Genomic DNA, 19,760 nt, shown 5'->3' on the forward strand with positions numbered 1-19,760 from the left:
TGCAAAAAGCCCGAAGATATCGATCTAGTGAATGGTTTATTTATGGCATGATTTATGGTCACCTGTTTCCTCAGTGAGCCCATATATCTTGGTTGTTTACAGTGTTTACACTATCTTAATATTGTTGAACTGCTATAAATACGTGTCATACAACTTATAGACTAATTGTGTTATGTAACCGTTACACATGTGCATTTATTGTGCATTTATTTAATAGTCCGGTTACAATCGACAGTATCTTCAGATTGAGTACAAGTCTTTCCACCACAGTTCGCAACACTTTCTAATGATTTAGAATAATTAAAGAAAGATTTAACGTTATATTTCGTAGAGTTTTAATATGTATCTGAAGTTACGGCGCATTCTACGCAACTTGTGAAATTTAATATATTCATAAATTTTCATAAGTTGTTTTGAATTTATAATGAGGAACCCTTTTTTTCAACTAAGATAACAAGATCATTATCGAACCATTTAGGAAAAGTAGATATATTTTGTGACGTAACGTAAGGGCCATGACTTATAATTAAAGATGGCAAAATTTCGTTTTAACTAAAAACGCGAAAAAATATTTATGTTTCGAAAATAGGGCATTTATAAGTTTTCTTTGCGTTTCAAGGCATTTGAAAGTGTTTCCAGTGATTTCTATTTCGCAAATTAACGCGAAAAACGTGATTTTGGCCGTATTTCAGCTAAATTATTCTAACTAACTAACTAACTAACCATCACGCCGTTTCCCCGCAGGGGTAGGCAGAGAGGACGGACCGCCAAACAACTCGGTCTTGGCACACACTTCTTGCCTCATTCACATTCATACATCGTCTCATACATACTCTTCTATTATTCTGACTCTTGACATGGCCCGACTCTAGTATCTGATTCACTTGATCGTGCCATGTCTTCCTCGGGCGTCCCCGACTTCTGCTACCATTCGCATTTGCATCATATATCCTCCTTACACTCCTATCTTCGCTCATTCGCTCTACATGCCCAAACCATCTAAGCGTCCCTTTCTTAATCTTACTCATTACGCTTACATCAGCCTTGCACTCTTTGCGGATCTCCACATTCCTCACACGATCAAACATGGTTTTACCACACATACGCCTCAGAGATCTCATTTCAACAGCATTCAATCTACTTTCATCCTTTCTTTGCCAGTTCCATGCCTCACTTCCATACATCAAGGTAGGTACCAGCACTCCGTTGTGGACTGCTAACTTCGCTTCTTTGGACAGTTTTTTGTTAGCGCCAACGGCGTTCAGTCCTCCATTAACGGAATTACCTGCATTTACCCTTCTTTCAATATCTCTGTCAGCCTTCCCATCTCTCGTAAACATACTTCCTAAATACACAAACTCATCCACCTGCTCCAAGTATTCCTCATTCACAATTATATTGCACACTGTTTTCGTACTCTCTCTTTCAAACACCATTACTTTAGACTTACTTACATTCATCATTAACTCATTATTCATGCATACTTCGTTCATCCTAGACACGAGAGACTGTAGATCTTCTATACTATTAGCAATCAGCACCGCATCATCAGCATACAACAGGCAACATACTTTCAAATTAATCAAATTCGCGCCCAATCCCACCTCTTTCAATTCTTGCATACAATTATCCATGTATAGATTGAATAACCACGGTGACATTACGCAGCCTTGTTTAACACCTTTTGTGATATCAAACCACCCCGTAAAACCACCGTTTACCCTAACACATGCAACGCTTCCCTCATACAGAGACGCGATTGCCTGAGTCAGATATGTATTCACTCCATACTTGGACAACACCTTCCATAGCTTTTTCCTGTCGACTCGGTCTTATGCTTTTTGTAGATCTACAAAGGCACAGAAAAGTTTCTGGTTTTTTGCCAGAAACTTCTCAGTGAGCATACGCAATGAGAAGATCTGGTCCATGCACCCCCTTCCACTCATAAAAGCACCTTGCACATCCCATATTTTATCTTTTGTTTCCTTTCTTACTCTTTCAATCAAAATTCTACCATACAGCTTGCCAACTGAACTTAATAGGCTAATAGCCCTATGATTCCCGAAATTATTCTATTTAGCGAAATAAGCGCGAATTTCCCGAAAATACCGGGTATTAAAATAATATGTGAGAATTTCAAAAAATCGATATTTACATTACGATTTTTTATAATTTTGTTACTATTTTATGTGTAAATATTTAATATTTTTGTACCGTAGGCTAAAATTTCATTTTGACATTACACAAATTGTGCGAAATAAATTACGCCTATTGATGTTAATCGCAATCTGCTTTTGTTGTGTTTGTGTTCGACCCGTACTTAGAGTTTCCTTCCTTATTAATTTAATATTAAAATTAATTATTTATAATCTTTCACATGGAAATACTTGCAAATGAAGGTTAAACATATATTTTACCAAAAATACTTAAAATACGCGCTAAAAACATTCAGGAAATATATTTTTTTCTATTTTGCTACAAAACGCTAAATTATGCCTCAAAATGCTATAAAACGCTAAATTTACAATTTTTAATGCTAAAAAATCTGAAAATTAATGCTAAATTTTGCCATCTTTACTTATAATAGCTTGTTTTATATTGTCATTTAATTTGCCATCATTCAGATATAACCAATCAACCTTGAGTAGGAAGTCTTCTGGAAGAATTTCCGTGGCTTTATCAAAGTTATGAGACTTTCGTATGATTTTCACATATAGTGTTGTTTATGACTATATTTAAAGATGGATGATAATTGTCCAAATGAAGATTCTAATTCTCTTATGCGGATGTAGTTACAGCAACAGATTCGTTAGAAAAAACTACATTTAGAGTTCGTACAGTGCTATTTATATTTTAATGACAGATAGGCTCAAGTTATTACTTGCAGATAATTCTGAGGATAATGGATCCCATTTAATGTTTGGTGGATTATGGTCACCTCTAACGACAATTATTGTTTCGGGGTATTAAGTTATTAATAGTTGAAACATACTCGAAATTCATTAGTTTAGAAGGTTTAGGCGGTTAGTAGCACAGTTTCAAAATACGCGTCGAGGGGTAAGGTCTTCATCTAGGAATACAGAGGTTGCGGGTTCTTCTCCTTTCTCTCACTTAATTCTGGTTGTATGTTCCAGGAGACCTGTGTGTGATGGCTGTAACTATCCAGCCTGGCGTTTGCAGACACATCTTCAAGTGCCCCGCCGCATTGGAAGCGGCATTTCAAGGAATACCACCTCAGGTAAAGTCACATAGATAATAATTAGTCACCAATGCAGACGTTCTATTTGAAGATCCAAAGATCGAGAATGAAGATAGGTATTTTTCATCTTGTTCTTTACATATTTTCTACAAAAATCGTTATGTTATTATTCCTATTATTTTATGTATCTGTAGTGCACATTTCCTGCAAATAGTTGGGTACTTTGTATGTTTATATTTAACTGCCACAGTGATTTTAAAACGGAGTTTTAACCACCGCGCTTGGCGTTATCTGGCAAAACAGATAAATTTAGGATCTTGTTTAACGGCATTTTTTTAAGAAATATGAAAAAATTATCCAGGCCCATGAATAACGTTGTTTTCAAATGTTTCTGATAAATATCTCCTAAAGTATGGGGTGTAGGTAAAAATCAATACGATTACGAGTAAAAATGATTTTAAATAATTTCAGCCTAAGATGAACCTATAGTGGGCATGAGTTGGGTAGACATGTGAGCAGATTTTTATATTGGTTATATAACTTACCAGTCAATTTCCGTCAATTCAGCAGAATTCTAAGCAAAATCTCAATTGGGTTGCCACAGTGATGTAAAATTTTTCGACCTAAGCCCCGCTCACCGCGCTATCATGTAAAAACATCAACATTTTTGCCCTTGTTTTAATTTTTTCTGTGTATTTTTAAATTTTTTTTCGAAGTTTTTTGAAAGTAAAGTAATTTTGCTACAATTTTAGCACAAGCTTACAATTTTTTTTTTACATTTATTTTTTTAAATCATCGTCGTCCCTATATAAATCACCTCGTGCTTAAACTGTAGCAAATTTACTCTACTCTCAAAAAATATAGAATGATTTTTTCGGCAGACGATTATTTTTTTAAATATACGGCTGTTTAGTATTTAAACAGTTTTGGATAATACCTACCATTTTTCCCCTCATATACTATCATACCAACTTTCCATTTCCTTCGTTAAAAACAGCCTTACCCACATTGTAAAGAAGATGATTTGTTGCATTGTAAATTGTAAGTCAGTACATTTGTATTCGTGTCGTGTGGCAAGAAGGTGTAATCGTCGTGTCCTCGTTGTATATTCACATGCTTTGTGCTCTGTTTGGAAATATCAAAATCAAATCAAAGATTTTCTCGTTTTGGAGGAAATATCACCATGTGAACAGTGCAAGTTCGTCGAGAGCCCTACTGCATGGGAATTCAAGGTAAGCTGTTTCCTTCATCCCATATTTTCCGTGATTTTGAAACCCAATTGAATGAGCTTTATAGTGTCGTATTTCTTGTGGATTTGATTTACAGTTCATTTAGAATACGGTACAACGGCAGAAACGAAAACAAGGGCCTAAATTTTGCTGAAAACTTGGTTTTAACGTCGCTTTGGCAACTCTATTGAGATTTTGCAAGGAATTTTGCTAGATTGACTGGTAAGTCATATTACCAAGAAATAACTTCTGCTCACATATCTATCTCAGGAAGGTACATGCAAAGGTCATCTTATATACAAAGAGAAGCAAAATTAACTTTTTTTTCCAAAACGTTTGAGTATTTTTTTCGTCTTTTTTACGGTGATTTTAAAACCAAGTTTATCGATTTATCGGTGATTTTAAAACTTGGTTTTAAAATCACAGTTGCAACACCATATATCAAAATTTCTACACTACCTAAAAGGTAATTTGCAAGGAATTACCACTTGTAGTGCTATGTTGACTGGACTGATACGTTGTTGCGTTATTATGTACTTGTTTACGCTAGCATCTATCTACGTACAATGTATCGTATTCGTATTGTGTAGGTAAATGAACACTGTCGTCCTCGGAAGAGATGAGCTTTTCCTAAAAGGGACATGCTGGCAAAATTAATAAAACTTTAAATGCTTTCTGCAACTTTTCTGTAAAATACAAACTATAAACGTTCGCTGAATATAACCTTTTTTTTTACGGACAACGGTCCATTAACATATTATATTTTTACACGAACAAGAAGCAAAGATGGCAGTGAAAGGAGAACATATACAAATGATGAGCAACGAAAATATACATATATTACAAAAAGTACAGATGGAAGACAATTACACGTGTAACAAGACAATTACAACTGAGGGAGGTTAAAGGGCTTTTAAAAATTACACATTACGTATCGACTGTCGAAATTTATTCAGGCTTACACCAAAAAATTCAATGCTTGACGTTGAGTTGACAAGTCTCACCATTCTGGATATAGGAGAATGGAAACCATAATTAGTGGAATGCTGATTGAGGAACAGAAATTCATTATTTTGGAATGTCCGGGAAGGGACGTTGAACTGGATGAGCCGCAACAAAGCAGGTGTGTCAGTAATACTGTTGATAATTTTGAATATGCAAATCAGATCAGAGTCCTTTCTACGTTTTTCTAACGAAGAAATGTTTAAAGTTTGTTCAATTTCATTATCTGAGTACCCGCCTCTTTCAAGTCCCATCCTCCAAGCAATTGCAAGCAAGTGAGGGCGAACCATCGAGCAGTATAGAGTTTGAAGTGTACTTATATGTTTAAAATTAGAGGTTATTCTATGAATGAAGCCGAGTAGTTTAAGTGATTTGTTTATTTGATGTTATTAATGTTATCACGGAAATAAAGTTTGCAGTCTAGAGTGACCCCAAGGTCCCTCAAGGATAGATGTGACAGTGAAAGACAAAAACTATTAGATTATAATCAAACTGGACAGGATTTTTAGTTCTATAAAAGGACAAATTTTTGCATTTATCAACATTAAGTTCCATGCAGTTTATTTTGCACCAATCATTAAATGAATCAATATCACAATAAAATATATAAATTTGTTTTAGACCACTTTAATTTTAATTGTACTCTACCGGTTTCGGAAGCACCCTTCCTTCGTCAGGAGAATATTAAAACTAACCCATGATACAAAATATTGACAGATATATACACAAAAAATATAATTTAGGTGTTTGAGTGGGAGGTTACCAAAGGGGGACGGGTAATTGGGGGAATTCCAGCAATAACAGAGCGGTTTACTGGAAATATATCTAGAATGGGACTAAAAGATAAATTCATTTGGTTATTCAATTTTTTTTTTTTTTTTTAAACTTCCGATTTAGTTGTCCGGGTTAAGTCTTCCCCAAAGGAAAAACTTAACCCTTCCACTCACTTTTCCACAAATGATCAGCTAGTCAATCAACACTATGTAAGTGCATTATATAAGTAAAATAAATACAAAACAATACAAGAACAACAACACGTCAAATCACCAGATATCAAATGGGAAAAAAAATTCACCGTCTCCAGATATTTTCATATCAGAGGGTTCGGCTCGGTAGAACTTCTAACAGGGCCTATATATCCTACTGATCCCTCAACATAAATATTTAAAAAATCTTTTGTTATCCTACATGTATTCAAAATGACCGACTTTTGCATCTTTATATATAAATTTTTTGATAGATCTAATACGCCTAAATTTTTAATTAGAGAGCTAGGTATAATGCCAGTAGCCGAAATAACGAATGGTAATATTTTTATAGTCTGAGAATGCCAAATTCTTTTTATTTCATTTCCTAAATCTGTGTATTTTCTTATTTTTTCACTAACAGATTTTTGAATATTACAGGAATTTGGAATAGCAACATCAATGATATAAGTTATTTTTTTTAATTTTGTCATGTAAAACTATATCGGGTCTATTATGACTAATCGCTCGGTCTGTTAGTATAGTTTTATCATAATATATTTTATAAAATTCGTTTTCTAAAAATGAATTTGGTTCGTATTCATAATATGGTACTACATTACGGCAGTCAATCAAGTTATGTTTAATTACCAAATTTTGGTGAATTATTTTTAAAACTTGATTGTGCCTAAATGTATACTCGGACGGTGCTAATATAGAACATCCCGATATAATATGTTCTATAGTTTCCGGAAAAGCCAAACATTTTCTACACAAATCATCAATTTGATTTGTATCTTTGATTATATGCTTTCTATAATTTTTAGTATTAATGACTCTATCCTGAATTGCAAGCATAAATCCTTCTATTTCTGCGCTCAACTCTCCAATACTCAACCATTTGTTTGACTTAATTTTGTTAACATACGTTTGGTTGAGATAATTGAAGTGTTTTGCGTGTAAAATTTTATTTGACCAGGAATCTAATAATTCCTGGTTAGGATTTATAAAAATGTTGGCATTCTCATCGTATAAATTTAAAGGTGTAATATTTCTATCTGCCTTGCAAATTATTTTGTGCATTTCTGAGCTATGAGCTTTCCTATGGAAAAAAGTTCTTAGCATTTCTACCTGATTATGTTTCAAATAAGTTATTTTGACTATACCTCTACCTCCTAAATTTCTAGGTAAATTAACTCGTTCTATAGCTGAATTTGGATGATGGCAATTAAACTTTGTTAGCGTAGTTCTAATTAATCTTTCTAAGTTATCTAAATCTGTATTAGACCATTTAATTATGCCAAATGAGTACGTTAATAGAGGTATTGCCCAAGTATTTATTGCTTTTACTAAATTTTTAGCAGATAGATTGCATTTTAAAATTTTCCTTATCCTAGTTTGAAATTTAATCCTAATATCATTTTTAATACTACTATGGTCTAATCTATTTGATTGTGGGTATCCTAAATACTTATAAACCTCATCCCTTTTCATACTAGTAATTTGGAAATTTCTAAATATACTCTCGTCCCCATCTACAATTTTGCCTTTCTCTATATGGATCGTTCTACATTTATCTAAACCAAATGTCATTTTGATATCATCTGAAAAGTTTTTAACTACCTCGATCATTTTCTCTAAATTTTGTTCAGAATTCGAAAATAATTTTATATCATCCATAAATAATAAATGCGAAATTGTACTACTCTCCCTTGTATTACCCTTAACTTTTATTCCAAACTTGCTTTTAATTAACATTTTAGATAGAGGATTTAATGCTAAGCAAAACCAAAGAGGACTCAATGAGTCTCCTTGAAAAATCCCTCTTTTAATTGAAATGCCCGGTATTACTATTTTCTTACCTTTTAAATTGATAAGTAAATTGGTATTCCAAAAGGACATAATATTTTCCAAAAAGCTAATAATAATGGGGTTAATTTTATATATTTTTAATACTTTGATCAGCCACGAGTGCGGGACACTATCGAAAGCCTTTTGGTAAATTAATAATTTAAGTAATACTAGCATTATTATTTAGGGATTTTTTGATTTCACGAGCTTCTAAGTTATCCAATCTTTATTATTACGGTGAAGAATTTTAACCCCTGTGTCCTTATTAAAAGTATGATTGGTGGAAATAAGATGATTGGCAAACTCTGAAAAATTATTGTTATTTAAACATCTTAAATGTTCCATGACTCTAATATTTATATTTCTGGTTGTCTTACCTATGTAGAATGATGGACAATCATTGCAAAAAAGTTGGTAAATGCCTGAGTGGCTCAATTTATGATCTTTATCTTTAGTGTTTTTTTAATAATTTAGGTAAGACAACCAGAAATATAAATATTAGAGTCACGGAACATTTAAGATGTTTAAATAACAATAATTTTTCAGAGTTTGCCAATCATCTTATTTCCACCAATCATACTTTTAATAAGGACACAGAGGTTAAAATTCTTCACCGTAATAATAAAAGCAAAAGATTGGATAACTTAGAAGCTCTTGAAATCAAAAAATCCCTAAATAATAGCTCTAGTATATTGAAAAACCAAATTAATTTATCTTTTAGTCCCATTCTAGATATATTTCCAGTGAACCGCTCTGTTATTGCTGGAATTCCCCCAATTACCCGTCCCCCTTTGTTAACCTCCCACTCAAACACCTAAATTATATTTTTTGTCACAGGCTAAAGAAGGAGTTAGCGCAACACGGCATAACACCCCAAAAACAAATAACAAAAATATATTTTTTGTGTATATATCTGTCAATATTTTGTATCATAGGTTAGTTTTAATATTCTCCTGACGAAGGAAGGGTGCTTCCGAAACCGGTAGAGTACAATTAAAGTTAAAGTGGTCTAAAACAAATTTATATATTTTATTGTAAAATATGACGAGCCACAAAGTAAATGCTTATTACAAATATGAATCAATATCAAGTTGAAATAGTATACAGTCAAGGTAGGATTTAATTATCTTAAGAATCTTATTATCATCAGCAAAAAGCCAGAAGCGTGTGTGAGAGAGAACATTAGTGATATCGTTAGTAAAAAAGGTTAAAGAGAAGCGGAGCCAAATGGGCTCCTTGGGGAACGCCGGACGTTACATCAATTTTAAAGGATTCAAAGTTATTTTTTTAACCCTTTGTTTTCTATCACTCAAGTGTGAAAGAATGATAACAAATGGTTTCTAATGCCTATAGCATAAGGTTTGGCCACGAGAAACGAGTGATTAACTTTGTCAAAGGCTTTGGAGAAATCAGTGTAGTGGAAATCAACCTAAGTGTTGTCTTCTAAGGCTTTAATAGTGATATTTGTAAAGGACAGTTAATTAGTTGTTGTGGATTTCGCCGATCTAAATCCATGCTGTTCCTCAATAAGAACATTTTTGAAAATAGGAGTGATTTTCATTGTGATTATCGACTCAAATATTTTTGGAATATTAGATATAATTAATGTTGGTCTGTTGTTTCCAATATTTGACTTGTTCGCGAAAATATGAAATTTTCTATGAATCAGCAAATGTTCCAGATGAAAGTGATAAGTTATACAGCATACAAATTGGGTTACATAATGAATATTTACATTCTTTAAGCAATATTTCTGGAATGCCATCAGGTCCGGTACTTTTTTTGCTAGAAAGATTACTTAACGATTGGTAAACTTCTACAAGTGAGATTTGGCAATCATTCAAGTCAATATTATAGTCATAGTTGAGTAGAGGGATGGCGCATGAGGCATGAAAATATACAGAGGAGAAGTGTTTATCAAAAAGGTTGGCGATGTCATTATCGTTAGTAGCTGCAGTTTCATTATAATACATACTTGAAGGAAGATCAGTATGCTTTTGCGCAACAAATTGCCAAAATTGTTAAGGATTTTGGTGTAATTTTGTCTCTGTAACTTCTACATAAGATTTATAGCATTTGGCTGATTCGAATTTGGACATTTCCCTAAATTGAGAAAATTTTTGATAAAATTTTTAGTTGCCAGTGACATTAAATAGCTTATGAGTTTTCTTTTTTTCAATTATTAACTGTTCAAGTTTAGAGCTAAACCAAATTGTAAACTTGGGTTGAGAGTAACATCCCTTAGGAACACACAAATCTATAGCAGGTGACATTCATTAAATTTAAATACAGCGTCATTATCAGATTTAGAAAATAGTTTTGACCAATAAATCTGGGAAAGAAATTTATTCATATTAGAATAGTCACCATTAAGATATTTGTAGTGATAAGAGACACTTGGTTGCAAAGAATCAAATTTGAAAAAAATTGTGATGGTAATAGATAGAGGTGGGTGATATTTGTTTATAGGTAACAAAGAAACATCAGCTTTACTTACTGTGAAATTTGGTATGCTAGAGAAAATAAAATCCAGGCAAGATCCTAGATAGTTAGTGACTGGATTTACTTGAAACATATTCAAGTAGGCAAAAAAATTAACAATTTCAATAGCTTATGGGGAAATATTATTAGTAAGAGTTTTGACATCTTGGTTGTCGCTTAGCCACAATATTTTAGGAAAATTATAATTGCCACAAATAAATAAGAAATCAGCGTTTCTAGAGACGTGCTCAGTTAAAGCAGTATGTGACTTATAGACTTCTACCGAAGAGGATGGAGGAATGTAAACACAGCCAAGTACAAGCTTTTTAGTACCTAACAGAACACATAGAAAAAATTGATCAGCAACATTGTTAGATGATTCTAGAATATGGCAAGGGTATTTTTTGTTTACACCTTTAGACGGCCGGCATAGTCCAGTGGTAACGCATTGGACTGCCATTCCGAAGGTCGCGGGTTCGAACCCGGCGTGCGCAAATAAATTTCATTTGATTAATTTGTGTTATTTCACAATTAATTAATTAAAATAATATATAGTATATTTGCGGCACGTTCCAGAGTGGAAGATACTACCAATATCGCCCTGGTGTAAGACCACCATTCAGAATTGAAACGTTGCTCCAAATGGCTTTAGCCGTGTTTAGTGACTAGATCTGAATAGCCAGGTACTTCCCCACCTTCCTCTTTCCCTTCCCCACTTACCTTCAGCCTCACAACATCCCCCAATTGGGGATGCCATAGTCTCACTGGCTCCAGACGAGAGCAGTTGGGACTCTTGTGAAGTATTCACTATAAAAAAAAATTCACTATAAAAAAATTTACACTTTACGGAACAAGTAGAACGGTCACTACGAAATATGTTATAGTCAAACAGTCCAAGCTCAGCAGATGAGACATTATCAGAGAGCCATGTTTCGGTAAAAAATACAAAAAGTCGTAATGACTGTTACCGGCCATATTTTATATTAAATGCCATCCCGAACTTTGCAGATTTTCTGCGCGCCAATACTCGGTCCTCGAGTAATGTTCGGGATGGGCAGAGCATGAAACTGTCGCCAAGGCATGGGCACACAAAGGATTACAGGTTCTACTGATTGTAGTGAAATGAAAGCAGTAGTTTTGTTTTTGCACATTATAAAACATGGAGAATATATTTAAGTAAACATGTTACATATTATGACTCGGCACTTACCCCCAGGGATCAAAAATTGGTTCTTAATTCTATCTAAAACTGATTAACCACTTAATTACGGAAAGTGAGCGGGGAGCTTCCATACGGCCGGCGGTGGTCTGTCCCAGACAGATCGAGCTGGCACCATCAGGGCTTTGGTCCAGGAGACGGGTCCAGCGTCTCCGACAAGGTGGCTGATAAGCGGTTCTGGAGCGTATCGGGTCTATCGTTTATGTAACATTAATGGAGCGAATCCATCCATTGAGCTGATCGGCAGATTACTTGAGCGGGTGCCGTCCGGGCTTGTGATTTTATTATCCGTATCTTATTAAGAAAAATACGGCTTGTATCGCGCCACTTGAGGTGAATGCTTCATTTCCCGGAGTCCGCGGAATAACGATTTACAAGGGATCGCGTATATAAACTTCAGTAGAACATTATTTGTGATCTTCACGAACACACACACGGTCATCCATTATACGGACGTTTATTTAATAGAGCCTGCACCGACTTGGTTTTTTGTAAAAAAGAACCGAATAACCCGCATCAGGAATACTGATGTACACTTTTTTAATACGATCGCCCATCCAGGGTAAAAATGAATTATAATCTAATTGACTGTGCGATCATTACACGGCCGTCCCGCTCGTGTAACAATTCCAGAGTACCCAGCGAAAGGAAACGGAAACAAACAATCGACTGCCCGGCGGTCTATTTGTTGCCAGACCGTGCTCTCTATAATTTTAATCAAAATTAATGCTATGAATGGTACTTGTTCTGAAGAGGTGTTTTAAATAATTACTTTTAAATAAGACTTAACACCGCTTCATAACATTACCCCCCGCGCCACACAAATGTTTGTCCCCAAACATTAATACAACTCTAAAAAAACTACAACTGCAATAACTAAGCTTGAAAAGATCCTCTGGGTTTCTAAAAAAACAATCAACAATTATACATGAGCATCATAATTTGTAAGATAAGTAAGGAATAAGACAAAATCTACGATTTGGATAGCAAAACTTATGATGAATGGGTGTGCCGCAGCTTCAATCGCACCCATCGAGCGTGCAGCCGGATGGTTGAGCCTGCGATTCATCCATTCTAGAACTTAAAGATAACTTAAGATTAATGTAACTTAATTACAAATTTTAGAAGATATTACGTGAACGGAGTCTGCAAGCACCCACAGTATCGGAATACCGGGTGATGATAAATTGACGATTGTCGAAGACTGCCGTTAGCGTTACATCTGTGACGGAAAATATTCTTAAACAAAATTGTAGGTAAACCTGTAGGTATATAAAAAAATATTATTGTTCTTCTCAACACATCTAAACAACTTAAGCGTTAAAGCTTCACTGGCCCTTTAATAGGGCGATAAGCCACTCAGGCAACACTTTTTTTTTTTTGGGAGGTAAACCAACCCTCACTTTTCACTGAGTCTACTTCTCCGTTGGAGATAAAACACACTTCGAAGAAATTCTATCTACTCTACCTGACCTGGTTATTGGGTAAGTCTTTCGAAGAGAATTTATACAATAAGACAAAATAATCATCCTTGGAAAGCATTATTTCGTAATAGTAGAAAAAACTTTTAACCTTTACACACACGCAGGTGTGTAAGGTGGTTTAATCGAGTGGAACTGTCAACAACCAATCTTATAGATGTGGTGCAATTAGTAGTAGTATACATCCATTGTTGTAAATGGAGTCATTGGTCGAAGATTGTATACATCCATTGTTGTAAATGGAGCCATTGGTCGAAAATTGTATACATCCATTGTTGTAAATGGTGCAATTGGTAGAAAATTGTATTATTGTACTAATTTATAGATAAAACTTACTTTTACTAAATATAACTAAAGTTATAGAAGGAATTTAAGGAAAAGACATATGCTGAACCAGCTCTTATAATTGTATCATTAATTACTATGAAATTATTAAACAAAATATCAAGAGTACTAACATAAGTATACCATTTCCAAACATGACAAGATAATTATAATAAAGTAAACAAAAATATATTTGGTAAAATTCAATTCTTAATAATAAAATTTTTAAAACTGCTTAGAAAACAAAGATGTACTGGACCGGTACATCTTCACTTTCTAAGTAACGGGCGAACGTATACAATATGCACATAAGTATATATTAAGAAACCTAGAATATACGGGGATAGTGGAAAAGTATCACCGTGCATTCCAAGATTTGGGCAGTTTATATATCCCATGCTACCTAACTTTCACTTGTTTAGTCAAAGCCATATTTCACGTCGTTTTTTTTTTTTTTTTTTTTTTTTTAATTATTGTCTTATAAGCTTATCTGAACAACATCATTGTCGTGTAACAAACTCGAGTAGGATACTAGAGTGTTATACTAAATTTATTATGTTTCTTTCTATTATTTACCGATTATACTAACCATTTTACGAAATTTCTATATTTTCTAAAAGAAAATTAACTAGGACAGGACTAAGGACTGTCATAATGCTGGGTCGCTCCAACTCGGGTGATCAAGCCGCTTTGTGCTCCCGTGCATTGAAAAATATTTGAAATATTAATTAATTGAGAGTACTTGGTAGGGTGGCCAGACCCACCAAAGCACTATCAGAAACATATTAATCCGGTATATTTTCTGACTTGACGATGTCTTTCACGTGAAAGTTACCAGTTTCCTTACCTTTGAGGTCTGCTAATGTATAGATTAAGTCTGATTTTTTCTTCACGACTATATTTTGCACAAAGCGTGGAGCTAGTTTCTGTGCAAAGTAATTTAAAGCGTTTGATTGGACGAAATTTCTACGCCAAACCCTGTCTCCGACTTGAAAACTAACATGTTTTCTCCGCAGGTTATAATGGTTTGCTCCTTTTTGATAAGCTTTTAGTAAAGCATCTGAGACTTGCTCATAAACTGATGACAGTTCTTCTAATTTTTGTGCGTAGATTCTCTGACTAGTACAATTTTGTGAATTAGATTCCGTATCAGCTATAGGGTTACGATGCAAATCACCGTCTAATATTTGCTCCCGACCATGCATTAGAAAATAAGGTGTAAAACCCGTAGCGCAATTTACGGAATTGTTCATAGCTGATTGTATTTGTGGTAAAAATTTTGACCAATTACGGTGGTCTGATTCAACTAATATCGATAATGCGGTGCCCAAAGTTTGGTTATATCTCTCTACCACATTATTTTGAGGGGTATAATAAGAGTTATAAAACGGAGGTGGTATATTATAATTATTTAATAAGTCCTTAAATTCTTTGGATACAAACTGACGGCCGTTATCACAAACAATGGTGCGCGGTACGCCATGTACAAGAAAGATACTTTCTTCTAAACTCTTCACAATGCTTCGCGCGGTACCTTTGCGCAACGGGAACAGCCAGGTAAACTTTGAAAAAACATCGACACAGGATAAAATAACGGTAAAACCAGAGTAACTTCTCGGTAATGGACCTACCAAATCCAACGATAACATTTGCATTGGACGTGTAACTTTTTTTGGATGTGATGAAATACCGTTAGGTGAGGCCGTACTGATTTTGTGGGCCTTACAGACCGTACAGCGATTTACAAATTGTTTAATGTCTCTGTACATATTTGGCCAAAAATACCGTAATTGTGCTTTTTTATAAGTTTTAAAAACGCCGGGGTGACAAGATCGAATAGACTCGTGAACACTACTTAAAATGTCTAATCTTTTTTCTTGAGGAATTACTTTTTTCCACGCAGTGTCTTCACACAGTGCTAAACGAGTTTTCGTGTGACGAAATAGTTCGTTTTCCCGAATTTGGAAGTTCTGAAAACGTTGGGGAAATTCTTGACAACCCTTCCAAATATTTTGATACCACTCATCTTGAATATTTCCTGAATCTATAATGGAGATTTCGGCAAGATCCATTCGCGAAAGGACATCTGGGACTATGTGTTGAGTACCTTTACGATGGATTACGTCAAACGAGAATTGGGATAGGCGTGAACTCCAACGCGCGAGACGACCGCTGGGGTTGGACAGAGAACCTAACCATTTTAGGCTTGAGTGGTCGGTTACAACTGTAAAATGAGTTCCTTCAATGTATGGTCTAAAGTGTGTAACGGAGTCTAGTACGGCTAAAAGTTCGCGCTCAGTTATTCCATAATTACGTTCGTGAACGTTTAAGCATCTCGAAAAATAAGCAATAGGGTGCTCCTGTCCATCTATAGTTTGAATTAATACCCCCCCAATGCCTACGGAGCTTGCGTCACAGTGTATAGCGAAGGGTTTCGAAAAATCTGGACAACTTAAGACTGGGGCAGAAGTAAGTGCTTGCTTTAGTGCAATAAATGCGGATTCAGCTTCCGGTGACCATTTAAAATTACTAATTCCCTTATTTGAACCAGTAATACTTGTTAAAGGAGCTGCAATGCTTGAAAATCCCTTGATAAACCGTCTAAAGTAACCGCACAGGCCAACAAATGCCCGAATTTGTTTAGCATTTTTCGGTATAGGAAAATCTTTAATACTATCTATCTTACTTGGATCAGTGCGAAGTCCCTGGGAATCCACCATATAGCCCAAGTATTTAAGCTCGGCTTTACAAAATTCTGACTTTTTTAAGTTAATGGTGAGACCCGCGTCTCGTAGACGTTCGTACACCCGATTTAACAAGTTTAAATGTGATTTCAAGTCTTCCGATACTAATATAAGGTCATCTAAATAGCAAAAAACATTATCATCGAAATCAGGTCCAAACAATGCATCCGCTAGTCTTTGTAATTCGCTAGGAGCATTTTTCAAACCAAACGGCATGCGAGTGAACTCAAAGAGGCCCCGCCCAGGAACAACAAATGCTGTCTTTTCACATGATTTTTTGTCCAAGGCTATTTGCCAAAATGCCTTGGAGAGGTCAATCGAGGAAACATATCTGGCACCGCCCAGTTTATCTAGGATACGCGCAATATAGGGAAGAGGGTAACTATCACGTACCGTGACGTTATTAATTTTTCGAGAATCAAGGCAGAATCTAGCTGTTCCGTCTTTTTTTGTTACAATTATTACTGGACTGGACCATGGTGAACGAGAAGGTTGAATAACCCCTAATTTTAGCATTTCATCAACTTCTGTTTCTAATTGTTTCTGCCGTGCGGGTGAAAGAGGGTAATACCGCTGTTTGATGGGTGGTCCTGTTGTAATTATTTTGTGTTTAACTAAGTGTGTTAGACCTAACCCCTTTTTTTCAAAAGAAATTGACTCGAATTTTTTAACTATTTTAGAGAGTTCCCTGTTCTCTTCAATAGTTAGGGATGAGGCTGGCCGAATAGCCCGCAACCCACTAATATTTCCTTCCGAAACAGGAAGAGTAGCTTTCGAAAACAGTTCCGGTGCGATGTGGAACTCCTTCCAAAAGTTAACTCCTAGAATAATTGAAGGCGACAATGTCGGGATGACGTAGAAAAGAATTTCCTTTGTGGATGATTTATACGTGACCGGCAATGACATTGTCCCTAAGACTGGTTGGTTTGAACCGTCCGCTGTATAAACACTAAACTTAACTTTAACTAACTTAATACCTAATTCCTTAAAAATTTTATAACTATTGCCTCCTAGACATGACAATGAAGCGCCGCTGTCTAGCATTCCACTGTAGAAATTATTTATAATATGTACATAAGTATAAGGACGGTTATCATTTTCAATAGCCATCTCCCGTGGCAGCGGGCCCACTGTTCCGGTTGATGGGGATGAAAGAAATTTATCAACTATTCGGAGCCAACTCTCCCACTCGCTTTTCCTCTGCGCCAAGGACGGCTTGTAGCAAGAGAGACTCCGACCTAGTTTTTTGACTTTTTATGAGCTTTGTCATTGATAGCTCCCACTTTAGGATTGTTAGACCTTGAATTTTTCTTCCTGCAATCTTCTATAACGTGTCCCGATAGTTTACAATATGAACAGAATGGTTTATTGTAAAACGTTCTAGAATTTTCGTGTGCAGTTTTTGTATAAGTGTTAGAAGTAGAAGAAGACGGTTTATTGTATTTATAATTATTATCTCTGTTTCCAAGACTAACTTTAGTATAGTTGTTGGAATAATTGTTGTTATTTGGTTTTCTGTACTGATTTTGGCTAAAACCTTGGTGTCTATGAATATTATTATTATTAAAATTAGGTGTTTGTCTAGCAGTACTATCAAATTTCTCAGGTTTATTAGTGACAGGTAAGTCTACTTTTGGTTGAGAAACTTTGAAAGATACGAAATCATCCGAGAGTGTTGCATAAGATTCCAAGTTGCCTGCATGAGTAGTCAATTGATCGAATGTCGATATATCTCTTGAGACTAGTAAATTTGTATACATAGGCAATAAAGCTTTTTTTGCCAACCGCAAAAGTTCTAATTCCGGTAGTTTAGCTTCAAGCATATTGTTTAATGATTTCATTCTGAGAGTGAATTCTAGCACTGACATACCTTTAGGTTGTGTCATGTTAAATAGTTTTACCTTAAGATCTGTTTGAAGGTCGTTTGCTTCAAATTGTCTTATCAAAAGTTTTGAAAGATCGTCCCATTTCAAATCCTGAGTGTAAATAGACCTGAACCACAGGAGTGCTAAACCTTCTAAAAGATCAGGAAAAACGCGTACAAGATGATCCTGGTTAAAATTTTTTGTCCTACATTTCTCCTCAATTAATAGTAAGAATTCCCTTACACTACTTTTTCCGTCATATTTCAGTTTCCAACCGTCTACGTTATTTGAGTGTGAGTCCCTATAAATAATCTTCGTTTGTTTAATTATGTGGGCTTTCTTAATGGTTGTGTCGTCTAATTCAGAATCCGATGATTCAGAATTCACTTCACTTATAGCAGGTATTTTAATCTCTTTATTATAAGCGCGCGCCTGTAAACGTAACTCATGAGAAGTCGACGATGGATCAATATTCCTGTCTTTAAGTTCTTTAATGAGAACCTCCTTCGAAGCCCCATTGATATTTGGTATTGGTATTGGTGAAGACATGATTACGTTCTTTGATGTTCAGATAGAAAGAAAGAAGTAAAAGAAGAGAAAAATAAATATTTAATTTTTTTTGTTTATAAAACAAAAGAAACTCTTCATTGACGGCTGTAGTATCATTAGACGTAATATTAGCTCAACTTCTATTGTACAATTGTGAAAAAAAACAAAAAAAAATTGTTAAAAAAAAATATGCTCCACCCTAATGAGAATTGCGAAAAATGGACCACCCTATTATATTGTGAAACGTTATTAAACGTCGGCCTAATGTAATTGTCAATCAAAGATATCATTTAATTTGGGCGAAAAAAAATGACGTAGGTATGTATATAAATAATATTGAGTGTTTGTTGACTTACGAGTAATTAAAACGCATATCGATTGTAATGTGGACTTACAATTTGTATTGTAGAACGCCGACATAAATGTTTTTAATATTATGTATATTAGCGTAAAAATCTAATAATATTATAAAACGCAAATATGCCTTGATCAAACAAGTGAATGACATCGTAAAATAATCGTAAATAATTATGAATTAGACAGTTTGACATAACCTCCCATATAATCATCTTGTTTACCAATTAGTGTTGACATAAAATTTGACAGCTACAAAAGCATAGATAAATCATAGATTTCATGAAAGATGAAAGTTTACGCAAGATTTTACCATAGAATAACGCAAATTATGAATTATCGTTACAAGAATACTGAGTGTATTTGAGGTTATGAAACAATATTCAAATCACTTGACATATGTGATACAATATTATGTCAATTAATCATGAAACATTTCACCAAAATCAGCACAACATGCAATCACCACGAGCCAAAACACGTTGAGGCGCCAATTG

At 34.8% G+C, this 19,760-nt stretch overlaps 1 protein-coding gene across 1 annotated transcript in view; it reads left to right on the forward strand.

Moving 5' to 3' along the window:
- The window catches only part of LOC149410446 (clotting factor B), a 70,352-nt gene that overhangs the window by 16,353 nt on the left and 34,239 nt on the right, over positions 1–19,760 (forward strand). Inside the window, exon 2 of the mRNA XM_089648054.1 lies at positions 3,135–3,238. Within this exon, the coding sequence (XP_089504180.1) occupies positions 3,135–3,238 (104 nt within the window). The remainder of the gene's footprint in view (positions 1–3,134; positions 3,239–19,760) is intronic.

Source organism: Hesperophylax consimilis, chromosome 27 (genome assembly GCF_061612785.1).
Source record: "Hesperophylax consimilis isolate HC1 chromosome 27, BYU_Hcon_1.0, whole genome shotgun sequence".
In the NCBI taxonomy this organism is placed as follows: Eukaryota; Metazoa; Arthropoda; class Insecta; order Trichoptera; family Limnephilidae; genus Hesperophylax; species Hesperophylax consimilis.